The 14,231-nt window shown below is 37.4% G+C and overlaps 1 protein-coding gene across 2 annotated transcripts in view; it reads right to left on the bottom strand.

Annotated features, from left to right (window-relative positions):
- Vps13b (vacuolar protein sorting 13 homolog B) overlaps positions 1–14,231 on the bottom strand; it is a 551,580-nt gene that overhangs the window by 500,558 nt on the left and 36,791 nt on the right. For both annotated transcript variants that reach the window (XM_051159473.1, XM_051159472.1), the window contains exons 5-8: positions 9,688–9,855; positions 8,728–8,909; positions 3,242–3,416; positions 1,045–1,310 (exon numbers count right to left, since the gene is read on the bottom strand). In XM_051159473.1, the coding sequence (XP_051015430.1) occupies positions 1,045–1,310; positions 3,242–3,416; positions 8,728–8,909; positions 9,688–9,855 (791 nt within the window). The remainder of the gene's footprint in view (positions 1–1,044; positions 1,311–3,241; positions 3,417–8,727; positions 8,910–9,687; positions 9,856–14,231) is intronic.

The raw sequence follows: 14,231 nt of genomic DNA, 5'->3' as shown, positions 1-14,231 counted from the left end.
CACCAAATAAATGACTTCTAAGTGAAGCATATACACAATGCAGTATTACGCAGTAATACAGAATAAAATTTCCAGGAAAATGAATGAAACTAGAAAACATTAAATAAAACATTCTGGACACACACACACGCAAAACAGTGCCACATATTCACACTCCTAAGTGGAAACCAAAAAGAAGTTGAACTCAAAACTACAGCAGTGATTACGAGAGGCTGAGAGGGGTGTGGCAGGGCTGGTTGAAAAGGGGGAGAAGGGAACAGTAATTTTCTGACACTTGTGTAAAAATATCACATTTAATCAACATAAATAATTAATGATTCAATATATTATTAAAAGGAAGTTGTAGAATGAGACAACTGTGAGGCTTTTTTTTGTTTTTGTTTTTTGTTTGTTTGTTTGTTTTATTTTTCAAGACAGGGTTTCTCTGTGTATCCTTAGCTGTCCTAGACTCACTTTGTAAACCAGGCTAGCCTTGAACTCACAGCGATCTGCCTGCCTCTGCCTCCCATGTGCTGAGATTAAAGACATGCGCCACCACACCCGGGCAAGATTCTTTTTAAGGTTTATTTTTAATTACATGTCTGTCTATGTGGGAGTTCTGTGCTCATGAATTTAATACCCACAAAGGCCAGAAGAGAGAGGAAGATCTCCTGGAGCTTGACATGTGCTGGGAACCAAGACTCAGGCCTCTGAAAGAGCAAGAGGAGCTCTTGATCACCAGGACATCTCTAGACCCATATGTGCCATTTTGTTTCAATTCATACTTCATTAGAAATATTAAAGCAGGCTAATATGCCAACAATCCAGGGCAGGGGAGTATACATGACATAGATAAGAAAGAAAAAATGGAGACAACTTTAACAAGACAAGAATCAAACTCCAAAGGGTCAGTTGGAAGGATCGTGCAATGTTATGAAGAACTATGAGGCTCTATCTTTATCTGCTGAGCTCTCTGCCCCTCCCTGGTTAAGTTACAATGCTGCCAAAATGTAAACATTAAAGTTAACAGACATTAGCAACAGGAGAAAAGAAAAAGAAACCTACTTTAAAAGTCACAGTTGCCTTTGTGCAATAAAATCCGACAGACACGATGGGATCCTTCAGCGTCTGAGCTCTCTGCTGATGGATGGCTGACGCAGGGGCATTCCCGAGACAGTCCTCCTCCCCATCGTCGTAACTCACAATGGCAGGAACAAACGACCAGGCCCACGACACCCATCCCTGAGGCTCCTCGTAGTCCTGTGAATATAACTCTTGGCCTTTGTACTGAGCAGGGTATTGCAGATCTACTCTTGTCTCATCTTCAGTACCTGACAATAGAAATAAACTCCTTAAGTAAAGAACGTTTAAATGGAAAAAATGGACCTATATGATTAGTTTCTTCTGTAATTCAATATATTTGCTCTAAGCACTTAAAATATCCAGGAGAATTTATCATCCCAATCAAATATATCTAGGAGTTCCCACGTGATGGCTTCAGACAATGAAGACAGACTGCTGTAGGACGGAACACAAGAACAGTCACCTCTTCTATAACTCCATTGATCTGCCTGGGATGAATTCTAAGCCATATCCATGACAGGCGAAATTCAACCCAAGTTTAGGAGTTCCCCTTAGATGGGAAAATAGTGTGACAGATACTCAGCTCCCATGTAGCAGACTTAAGGCAAGCCTCAAGTGAATCGTTTCCATGTACTGTCACTGTTTGTTAAAACACAAAGAGTCTGGGACACAGCAGGATAAAATGTACATGTCTAGCGAGGCAGGCAGAGACAGTGGTGTGCATCTGTCACCTCGTTACATCCTTCTTACTTGACAGGCTGAGGAAGGGCTGCTTGAGCCCAACAACTTGAGTCTAGATCAGGCAGCTAGTAAGATTCTCATCTCAAAAGAATAAATAAAATGTATTAAGGAAATAAAAAACATAAAGGGAAAAGTAAAATGACAGAAACAGGTCCAGAAGTAACAAAGGTCGCAGCATTAGGACACTAAACAGCTATATAGAGGGCACGTGTTCCAAAATGCTTAAACAGGCTGCAATGAGGGGTGAATTACTAGAGTCTCCAACTAAACCTTCAAAGACAAAGATATGGTAGGTGAAGCTAAAAGCACCTGAGTCACAGAGGAAAACTGCTGAGTTATTCTGGGAATAGACAGTGTATAAAATAAAACATAGAAAGAAAGGTAAAAAAAACATTAATAGATGAAGAAAGCTCAAAAGAGCTCTAGCGAGCAAGTCGCCTAAAATGCATGAGTGGAATTCTCGGAAGCAGAGAATTAGGAAAGAAATAAGAAAGGTGGTCAAAACTTGCCTACATACACAGCAAAGCCCACATACATCAGGAGTCTTGCTCCATTGCTCTCCACCTTTTTCACTGAGGAAAGTTCTCTCTGTTGCTACAGAGCTGGCTGAAACAGACCCAGTCTCTGCCTCCCAAAGACTGGAATTACAAGTGGTTGCCACGCTCAGCTCGCGTTTGTATGGGTGCCGAGGACCCACCCTCCCATCCTTACATTTGCAGACATAGCTTTCACCACGAAATCAGCTCATTAGCCCTGAAAGCAGCAGTTATTAAAGAAAAACCAGTAGATTAAATTTTATCAAACATATAACTTCTGTTCATGAACCATCTACTAAACTTGAGAAGGCTGAGCTGACAAGATGACCCAGCAGAGGAGGGTGCTTGGCCTACAAGCCTGACCACCTCAGTGCTGTCCCTGGGAACCACGGGAATGTAAAAAAGAGAATGGCCTGCGCAGAGTTCTCCACGCGCTCACCAACACGTGGACAACACACACACACACACACACACACACACACACACACACACACACACATGTTTTAATTATAAATGAATAAGCAAGTCATAGGCTGACAAAGAAAGCTCACAAAACATGGTTTGAATCCAGAATATATAAAAACACAAATTCATAATAACACATAAAAAGCTCTAAAGTGGGCTATATTTAACATATCCTTTACAAGGACAGATAAGTTACTAAAGATCAGAACCTGTGAAAACTCAAAATTTTTACTCATCAAAATTAGGCAAATTAAAACCATGAGCTATGACAACACGATCACCAGAATGGTGACAAGTGAAGACATGTTGGCCTCGGCAAATACCGTCAGGACGGGGAGCAACTGGACCTGCCGCTGCTGACAGACCTCGGCTTGTACATCTCAAAGTGTTAAGTGCTGAAACTCCATAGTCCTAAATAAAGTTTCTGTTATACTTACCTGTAATGTTTCCTAACGTATCTTTACTCAGACAGGTAGGATCTTCTGCTTCACCATCTTTAAAATTGCCTATTTCTCCATAGTAAAGAGCAATCCCAAGCTGCATTATACGGATAAACATAGGTAACTGCTGATCTGTGATAGAAAGTTTCAAACTCTCGACTAAGGTATGAATCTGTAATTTGAAAAAACAAAAGCATCATCAAAATGATGCTTAAAGAAGATACCTTTTAAAGTAAGTAGACAAACTTCAAGTCCTATAATGAGATATAATGTAAAAAGCAACAATGTCTCCAGCATTTCTAATAATAAAATAAAAATAATATTTAATCTAAAATTTTAGGAATTAAATATTTATTGTGATGAATACACCTTAGATGGAAGTCAGAGTAAGACAAATACTGTGGAAACAGAATCAAAAGATATATAAGGTTTCCAGATTTTTAGATTATTCTAGAAGAGAAGTTATATAACTAAATAACTGAAGAATATGAGAATATTTCTACTCTTTTTTTAAAAAATCAAATCTAAGAATAAGCTTTATCATGTCATTTTAGTAAAATTTCAATCACTCTTTTCAATTTTATTAACCATACGCATCTTAAGACCATGTTAAAACTGGCTAAGAGACTCACATTATAAATATGTAAACATGGAAATAATTAGTGTTATTGTCAAATACATAAAATCAAGTAACTTTATGTTCAAGGAGTTTTTCAATTTTTAAAGAGATTAAGACATGACATAAAATTTATAGCATGAATCAATTATAAGAAAAAAATAAGATTATTACCAAATGGGACATAACATTCAAAGTTCTCCTTAATAAGAAAGAGACAACTACAGGATACAAACAGCTTAACTGCAACAGTTTCCTGATTTTACATAAATATGGAAAAATAATAATTAAACCAAGTCTCTTAGAAAGTTTATTGTGAATAACTAAAATCAAGTCTAGAATCAAGTTCTCTTAGAAGGTTTATTGTGAATGGCTGGCATTTGAGTGCCTACGAAACATGAAAAAGATGTCATAGTCATCATCTTAATGGAAATCAAGGCATCAGAATAACAGTCCTCTCCAGGGGAGGAAAAAAAAAATCAAATCCAATCACGGTTTCTTAAAAGCTACCTAAAGTGAATAAGCTATGAATGGCTTCGAAAATGTGCAGAGAAGAAGAATATAAATTTATTGGTAAATTTGTATGGGAAAAAAAACTAGGTTGGTTCGTTGGATGGATAGATGGATGGATGGTTAAACTGGGTCTGTTATGCAACCAAACCTAGCTTTAAACTTGCAATCCTCCTGCATTAGTGTGCAGAGTGCTAGGACTATAGGTATAAATGTGGCACCACACCATTTCTTGAGTTGTATCTGCCTCGTTATTTTAGACTATCTTTGGTTTCCTGCTTCTTATTGCCACCCCCACCCCCAGTGCCTGATAAAAAGCCACGTCATAGTGGCCACCCACAACCTAGTACCTTGCTACACCCTTGAAGTGGAAAGTGGTCTTAGCAAAATAAGCAATAGGAAAGGAAAATCTATCATTAACACACATCAAGAATCATTTAAAAATCAATTTATAAAGATTTCCTCACAAGAAAAATAGACACTTGAATGACTATATCAACAATCAATGCCCACTAATTTTCTATATAATCCTAAGAAATAAATGCCAGTTAAACTGTCATTCCTTGCCTAACAAGTTGGAAATATTTTTAAATATTTAAGGCTAACAAGAGTACAATAAGGATACTTCCATTAATAGTATGGGTATATGCCCTGGTATAACTTGGTTAAACCTCTTTTTTCAATACAGATTTATAAGCCTTAGAAAAATGTAAACTCGCTAATAAGATATTTACAATTAAAAAGTTATAGAAACTTTTTCTAAGGAATTAATCATATATGACTAAAGATTAATACAGAAACTTGATTCTTAAAGAAAATACAGAGTAAACTCCAAAAGTAGAGGGGAAATGAAATAAATTGTTTCCATATGATCTATTTATCATGATACAATCTCTAAAATACATTTCACATAAAATATAGAAAATTGTAACAGCCTGCACAAAATACAAATAGACTCAAAAGCCACTTAAGCCATGAAAAAGGTCTACAAAATTACAAAATAAAACTGAGTAATAAATTAAAGAATACCTATATTAAGTGATTGGAAAGGTGAGCCACATCCATTTAACAAAGGTTTCCAGAACAAGAACAATGGGCAAATTAACTCAAAATGGCAAATTTTATATAACAATAATTTTAATAAAAAACTTAAACATTGATTTCAGTTGAGAATAACTTGACAGCATCTGACATGTAGTAATCAGCAGAGTCAAAAGTCATTTATAAGCAAACTTCTTTACTCTAAGATGCTTTTCAAAATTAAAAAAAAACCATTTAATTAATTTTTAAAACACACAGGTTAATAACATGCCAATAGTAACCCTTCCTTCTAGTAATTTGTTTGTGTTTTTACTTTTCTCTAACAACTAAATCATACAATGGACAATTAAATTTGCACTATTGAACAAGATTGTTCTATATAGTAAGGCTACTAAAGAATCATTACTTGATTTCAAAATGTGCTTTAGACTAGGCTTGATAATATAAGAATATCAAGAATATAATAGAAAATAATATAGAAGAATCACAAGGTCAGCCTAGAATATGTATCAAGATTCTATTTCATAAAGTCCATGTCTGTGTGTGTTTTAAAGCCACTCCAAGACTTAGGAACATTAAGTTTATTTCCTGCGAAAGAGATAAACACTACTGAGGAACACTTTGCTCTGTATGTGTGTATATATTCACACACATACATATAATATACATACATATGTATGTATATTACATATTCAATATATATTATATATATTCTGATATAGAAGGAAAGACTAACAAATTTAGATAAACCAATATAGACTGAACACTGTGGAAAATAAAAGTGAACTACAGATGACTAATGCCTATCAAGGAAAAACAAAATTTTATATATAAATATAAAGTAAGGCCCTACTGCTGAAGACAGTAACTACACAACTTATAGAACATGGAAAAGTCAAGCTGGTACCTAGATAGAGCCTTCACTCCTAAGTTCCACTATTTTGGTACAGGAAGGTACTTCTGAATGCTACCAAAGAAGAAACAGAAACACCAAGCCAGCTACCATCCCTTTGAGCTATCTGCCTGGAAGACATGCTAAATGCAATGTTGGCACAAAGTCTGTGGGGGTAACCAACCACTATCTAACTTGACTTAAGGCTCACTCCACGAAAGAAACCCATACCCAACACTGCTAAGGTGACCAAGAAGCCCAGACTAGGTAGCCCAGGGATCTAGAAGAAAACCAAACACTACTGCTCTACTAAAAGACGTGGCAATAAAATGACTCGTAATGACACTCTGCTATACTGATAGATCAGGGTCTAGCTCAGCCATCGTCAGAGAAAACTCCTCCTGCAGCAACGGAACAAATCAGAGACCCACAGCCAGACACTATGCAGAGTGAGAGACCTTGAAACACTCCATCACAAACATGTCTCTATCAAATCCCTCTCTCTCCACAGTGCTCCCTGCAGAGGAGGAGATGGAAAAAGTGTAAGAGCTGGAGGAGACAGAGAACATGGGTGAAATAAGGCCCTCTAAATCAATAGGATCAGCACCGTATGAACTCAGAGGGACAAGGACAGCATGCATAAGGAATGCCCGAGTCCTTCGGGTATATATTATGACTTCCAGTTTAGTGTTTTGTGAGATTCCTGAGTGTGCAAACGAGTGGGTCTCTGCATCTATATCTGTTTCTTGTCCCTTTTCTTGGCTTCTTTTCCTTCTGCTTGTTTTATTCTATTATTTTGATTTATCTTTTTTATTTTATTATTATCCCTTGGAAGCCTGTTTTCTAATAAAAGACAGAAAAGGCAGGAGGGCAACGTACCTAGAAGGAAGGGGAGTCAGGAGGATCTGGGAGGAGCAGAGATAGGGGAAACTGTAATCAGGATATACTATGTGAGGAAAAAAACTATTTTCAATAAAGTGGAAAATAACAATTCCCATCTAATGATGAAAGATTTATGGTATGTTCTCAGAAAGATAATCCATAATATTCTAAAAGCGTAAGTGTAGCCTCCTGTTTGAAATTGGAACAAGCCTAAGCCAGGAATCAGGCATGCAGCACGCTCACCCAGTGCCACCATTAACTTATTGCACAACATTGGTTTCCTTATTGCTTATCGGGCCCTGGTTTCCTCTTCCTCTAAGATGTTTCCTAAGGTCCCTTCAAGCTGAGAATTCCAAGGTTCTTGGAAATCAGTTTTCTAAGATTCAATAAGATATGTTGTATATTTTTAAGTTTGCTTTATTAAAACATGTTTTAAAAAAGAAAGAAAATCTAATTTTATGCAGATTTATTCATAAAAAGTGATAATGTTCAGAAAACTAGTGGGTATTAAAACAAGATTTATGCTTACAAACATACCACATACAATGAAAAGATATTATACCTTAGTGAACAGCAAATACTTAAATGCTTCAAAAGACATATCCTGGGAAACTCCACTACTCTAAAATTTTATTTACATATTGAAACTATGGGTCAAAGGCTAATACTTGACCTGGCATGGTAGTTCATGGTCGATTAGCACCCAGGAAGCTGGGAAAGGAAAATTCATGACTGGCCTAAGATACACAGTGAGTTCCAGGACGGCCTGAGTTAAACCCAGTTTCAAAAGCAACTGCAAAATTTTTGAGCCGGTAAACTAACGTATTGGGTTTGGTTATCACACCAAGCCTTATAAAACAGCTTAAGGCAAGTGAGCAGCAGCCACATCATGTCAATCAAAGCGTAAGGGTTAAATACAGACTGCGGCTGTACCGAAGTCCCTGAACAGTTCTGGGGTGCCATCTGGGGGCCTTGTGCTACTTTTTAAAAAGATGTCCTCGGTAGTTAAATAAAGACTAATAATAGATAGCAAGGCTAAATAGGAAATTTGTAGTTACAGAAAAGGTTGCATCCAAAATATCTCTCCCAGAACACATTGCACAAAGTTAAAAATATGTGACTTTTCACAAAAACAAGTAACACGTAGATTTATGAAGTTCATTTTTTCCTTTGATTATTTTCATTATAATTACCATGCACAAGAAGCAATAAACAAAATAAAGGCATGTCAACAAACTACTAGAAAAATGAACTCTGGTGCCCCATATTTGATGACCAGGGCTTGGTGAGGAGCCCTGGTGGCACTCAAAAAAAGAATAGGCAGACTACCAAATGAGACTTGTTAGCCTGCAACCATAAAGTGGGGGAGGAGATCGCCCTCGGGCATGGACCTAAGGGAGGGTAATAGGGTGGGGGTGGGCGGGTAGGAGGAATGGAAGGATATGAGTGATGGGAGAACAACTGGGCTGTAATCTGAGTAAATTAATAATAAATAATAATTTTTAAAACAATAAAAAACTACTAGAAAAGAAGAGAACTCACTTTAATAATAGACGGCATCTTGGAATTTAGGTTGTCATATGTAAAATGCAGGCGAGTTCTGAAAGAACATTTGTACAGTAAAGGATCCTGGTAAAATTCGATTTTACCACTAGCATTTCGTTTATCAAGACAAACTGTGCAGTCAGAAAAATTGATAACCTTCCTCAGTACCAGATCAGTTGCTTAAAAAAACAAGAAAGAGAAAACCGCTGTAAGCAAAAGGAAAAATAAAATGCATTTCCAAATGTATTAAACATATACATAAGTATTTATTTCATTAAAACCACTCCTACAAACAAAAGCAACGTAAATTTCTATCTACACTTAAGCACAAGCAGAATCTTAGTAACTAGCTATTAAATTGTGTCAGCATGCCATAGCTCTTCTAAAATAAGCACAGTGCAGCAAGTCATAGCTAAGAGCTACAAGATAATCAACTTGCAAATGCTCTTACAAAAGTATGTTAGGCCGGGCGTGGTGGCACACACCTTTAATCCCAGCACTTGGAAGGCAGAGGCAGGCAGATTACTGTGAGTTCGAGGCCAGCCTGGTCTACAAAGTGAGTCAGTCCAGTACAGCCAAGGCTACACAGAGAAACCCTGTCTCAAAATAAAAAGTATGTGGAGCAATATACTCACTTTCCTGCACTAAAAAGCAGTGGAAACTCAAAGCAAATATAATTTTTATTGCTATAACTCATTACACTGTAAAACACTGTGTATCACCATATGATAAGCAAAAGGGAATAACATTTTTAAACCACCTCATAGTTTCTTACACCGCTATTAACTTCCCGGAGTTATATGCTAATTTTTGTATTCATGCACTTTTCCCAAATTAAACGCATAAAGCTTATATTACAGCTACCAAAAAGCCCCCCAAGAAAGACTAAGAAGTGAGTATGACTTTATCAATGAGGGAAAAGTATACACTAACACTATTTCCTTGACGTTCACTCACCAGAAATATCCATGAATGCACGATCCCATAATTCACTCACAGTGTAGCACTCAGCAGCCGTGATGTTGACGGAAAGAACAATGTCATCTTCGACATACTTTAGTATGAGATTGTTTATAACAATGTTCACATTATTTACAACTCGTCTAATCAGACTCTGCACATATCCTACAAAGTAAAGAGAGCTCAATTAGCTACAAGTCTACCAATAATGCTCTTAAAAATGCTACGAAACTTAGGGTATATAAAAAGTGAGTATTATTTTAGAATGTTCTGTAAAGAAGAAACTAAAGTTTAAATAAACTAGACTACAGACAGTCAAACATGCACGTTTATTACAGGGTGCTATAAGGAAACATAAACAAGTGTCCTAGAGGCCACATGTAATAATTTAACACTAGATCCCACACACTGGTCATCGTGCTTTACACATGCTTTGCCTGGCTTCTGCCTGCTTCCTGTCCAGTTGGCATGGCCTCACATACCTATATTCTCAGCTAATCTAGAGGCTGGCGCAGGAGGAAGCAGAGTTCCAGGCCAGACAGGGCTTCATAACAAGAAATCCTCTAAAAACTTATCATTAATTAAATAACTAAAGAAGAGCAGTTTCTTCTTCAAACAGCTACCATCATTCTAGTCCTCCTTAGGTCATAAATACACATTAAGTTATGCCTCAGAACAGAAAGCTAGGAGAAAGGCCTTCAGCGGATGGATTTGACTGCACTCACTAACGTGTCACAGTGGCACACACTAGCGGAGAAATATGAGCGTGTAAGAAAACAGAACGCAGTAAGGAACACAGGCCTGCCAGAAGACAGCAGCAGGCTGATCTCTGTGAGTTCAAGGCTAATGTGCTCTACAGAACAAGTTCCAAGTCAATCAGTGCTATTCGGTGAGATGTTATCTGAAAACAAAACAACAACAGGGCTAGAAAGATGCTTCAGTGACTAAAGTGCCTGCCACTCAGATCTGAGAACCTGAGTCCCAAGGAAAAGGAGCCAGGTGCTCTAGCACATATCTGTAACCCCTGAACTGGGGAAGCAAAGACAGGTGGACCCCTAGACCTCCACAGGCAGCCGTCTGGATGAACTGATGCGCACCAGACCCAGTGAGAGACCCTGCCTCAATAGAAAAACAATGCTCAATGTTAACCCCTGGCCTCTGCGCACACGCACACATACACATGCATGCTCATATCTGTACTGCACAGAAGTGAGAGGAAGAAAAGAAAGAACACAGGGGCAGGGATAGCAAGATGACTCAGAAGCAAAAAGAACTTGCCTCAGAGGCCTAGCAACTTGAACCTGACCTTGCGACCCCATAGTGAGAGAAAAGAGGCAACTTCTTCTAGTTGTCCTCCACTATGACCTATGTATGGCACAAGTGTGACACACATGTATACACAAAAGAAAATAAATGTAATTAAATGCTAACGCCATTCTACAAAACTAATGATATTTATATTAAAAACCCAAGAGGCAGTAACTAAAAATAGAATATTAATTAGCTAATAAAATATATTTTTTTGCACAGAGACAAAGATGGAAAAATATTATCCCAATTAGCTATAAAATGTATGGAATAACATTTTTTCACCTGAAAATTTCAAAGGAAGACTTATAATAATAAATAGCAATACACTAAAACCTTGCTGGAATAAAGGATTATCACACAATAATCTTGTCACCTACACTGAAAGCCTTAAAGTTACTTATACATTTTAATTCTATAAATTAGTAAAACCCTTTTTAACAAAATAAAGAGATGGAAGAAAGGAATTATCTATCTGTATGTCAAGCTATTTTACAGAACTGAAAATGAAAACATACTAAAGAAAAACAGATTAAACTACAGTAAACCACTCAGTGGCTGCACAGTACTGTTTTTTTGTTTGTTTGTTTGTTTTTTTGTTTTTTAATGTAAAATATACTAAGGCCCTGGAATCATGTTATTAATAAACAAAGAAAGAATTTCAAGTAACAAAACAAAGTATGTGTTCATGCTTCTGTGCGTGTACAGCAAAATGCAGTTCCAATTCTAGGTAAGATAATGTTAAGTACTCTACCCAGCTCTGCTATCAAGCACAGCCCTAAAACCTAAAAGAAGAAAACACATACACAGACAGAGGAAGCAGCTAGTTTAGCACTCTGAAAATGGTAAGCAAATGTGGGACAAAAACAAAACAGAGCTTAGAAAAGAAAAAAAACAATAAATGTAAACTCAGACACACCAATAATCACATTCTTCTAATGATCTGCACTGTGGTCAAAGAGGATGGTATACATGACAGTATGGGCGTAGAAATTTGTAAAGACTGGAGTTGTACTGGCACATAGTCATGTTCATTACTTTATTAGTCAGCTATGCAGCTATGTGTTATTTCACAGTATTCTGAGAGGACTGGCAAAAACATGCGGCTTACATGGTCTAAGTGGCCCTTCACAGAATGTGCTCGCGTATTACTATGCTACTGAAGATAAAATGACTAAATTATAACTTATGGCCCATGAGTACATAGTTTTGAAATTAACTAAACCCTAAATATTTACATTAAAGTAAGTGTGTGTGTGTGTGTGTGTGTGTGTGTTGTGTTGTATATGTATCGAAACACAAATTTATCTCTAAGCTTCCCAGCATACAATTAAAGTACAAAATTTAAAGGAGAAAATATTACATTAAAAAAATAAGTCAATTAATAGATTGACTGTAATCAAAGCAATAGCCTTTAAGGACATTTTAAAGAAAATTGCTTTTAATAAAAGCCGAACTCTAATCCAAGAAGTAGAGAACTGAAAGGTGATGTGGACTCCCTTTACACTAAGACAAAGCACAGAAGCCTGAGCTAGTACCGACCTCAGTGCTACTGTGGTAGCTTAACCTATGCAAAGCCTTCGGTTTTATCCCCCACAAAGCTAAAGAAAGGGGGAGAAGAAAAAAACTGCCAGTATATCTTACAGGACAGCTAAGCCAGAAGTCGAGACTTTTACTACCAGAAATTGCTGCTCTTGGATATATATCATTAACTTAATGAAGATGTGTATCCTTCAAATCAGTTACAATCAATCTTTCCACCGTCACCCAGTCAGAAATATGACATCAAATCCTAGCACAAGCACATGCACAAACACCTTTCCTAAGATCTAACTGTAGTAATTATAAATAAGGCTTTCTCCTCATCCTCTCTCATCTCTCCTCATCCTCATCCTCCTGCTCCTCCTCCTCCTCCTGCTCCTCCTCTCCTCCTCCTCCTCCTCCTCCTCTTCTTCTTCTTTTCTTCTTTTCTTCTTCTTCCCTCTTCCCTCCTCTTCCTCTTCCTCCTCCTTCTTCTTTTCTTCTTCTTTTCCCTCTTCCCTCCTCCTCCTCTTCTTCTTCTTCTTCTTCCTCTTCTTCTTATTCTCCTTTTTCCCGAGGCAGAGTTTCTTTATATAACAGCCCTGGCTGTTCTAGACTCACTCTGTAGACCAGGCTGGCCTCGAACTCACAGATTCACCTGCTTCTGCTTCAAGAGTGCTGGGATTAAAGGCGTGTGCCACCATGCCCAGCTTTCTTGAGGTTTTCTATCCTGCACTGTTTGTTTGCTTGCTTGCTTGTTTTTAAACACATATTGTGATCCACTAAACTGTTTAACATTGCACTAACTGGTCAAGATGCACAATCTGAAAGATTTCTAGACCAGAATCTTACTCTTTTCCTGTTAGAAAGCTATTTACCCAACAAAACAGCAAGACAAATGTGGATCTATTGACAACACCAAAACTTTTCTTAAAAGCCACTTCTGGAGAGGTTGGTAAGAAGGTTCCATTGTGAAGAGTACAGGCTATTCTTCCAGTAGAGCCTGGTTCAAACCTTGTAATTTCAGTCACAGACACAGAGGCATGACTCTGCATTAGGAAAGTTAGAAACAGAAGTTTGCCTCTACCATGAAAAGAAACCAAGGCAGAATAATAGCAATACAGGTCATCCCTTAAATAAATGGGCACTGTTTATCCAATCAGTTTCTCAAAACTTCCTTTTTCCCTCTTTAGCAAAAATTAACTGATCTGACCCCCAGTATCTGGCCAACAGATCCTTTTTTTTTTTTTTTTTTTTTTTTTTTTTTTTTTTTTTTTTCTTTTTTTTCTATACAAAATAATTTTTACTTTTTTTTTTTAAAGTAGCTTTCTTTTTAATATGATAATCTCAGAAAATCATCTTTTGGGCAGGTGAGGAAGGACATTTACATATAGAAAACTGGTGATGAGCCATAAAAATTACAAAACCAAACTCCTGCCAGCACTTAGCTGTCTGCTGGACAGCACTTAACAAGTGAACATACAGGAACACACCTTCATACAATGTGAGGGAATGTCACCCCAACAGTCTGCTTATTTGCAGTCAGTGTCTCACTCTGTAGCACAGTCTGGCCTCAAACCTGAGAATCTCCCGTCTCAGCTTCCCAAATGCTAGAATTACAGGTGTGTACCGCCACAGCCAACAATCAGGCTTTTCCCATTTATTTATTTATTTAATCACTTTACGGCCTAGGCTGATGCCAGCCCATTCCA

The sequence above is a fragment of the Acomys russatus genome, chromosome 17, assembly GCF_903995435.1.
Source record: "Acomys russatus chromosome 17, mAcoRus1.1, whole genome shotgun sequence".
NCBI lineage: Eukaryota > Metazoa > Chordata > Mammalia > Rodentia > Muridae > Acomys > Acomys russatus.
Note: the sequence above shows the minus strand (reverse complement) of the source record. Positions and strands in the feature narration are given on the sequence as shown.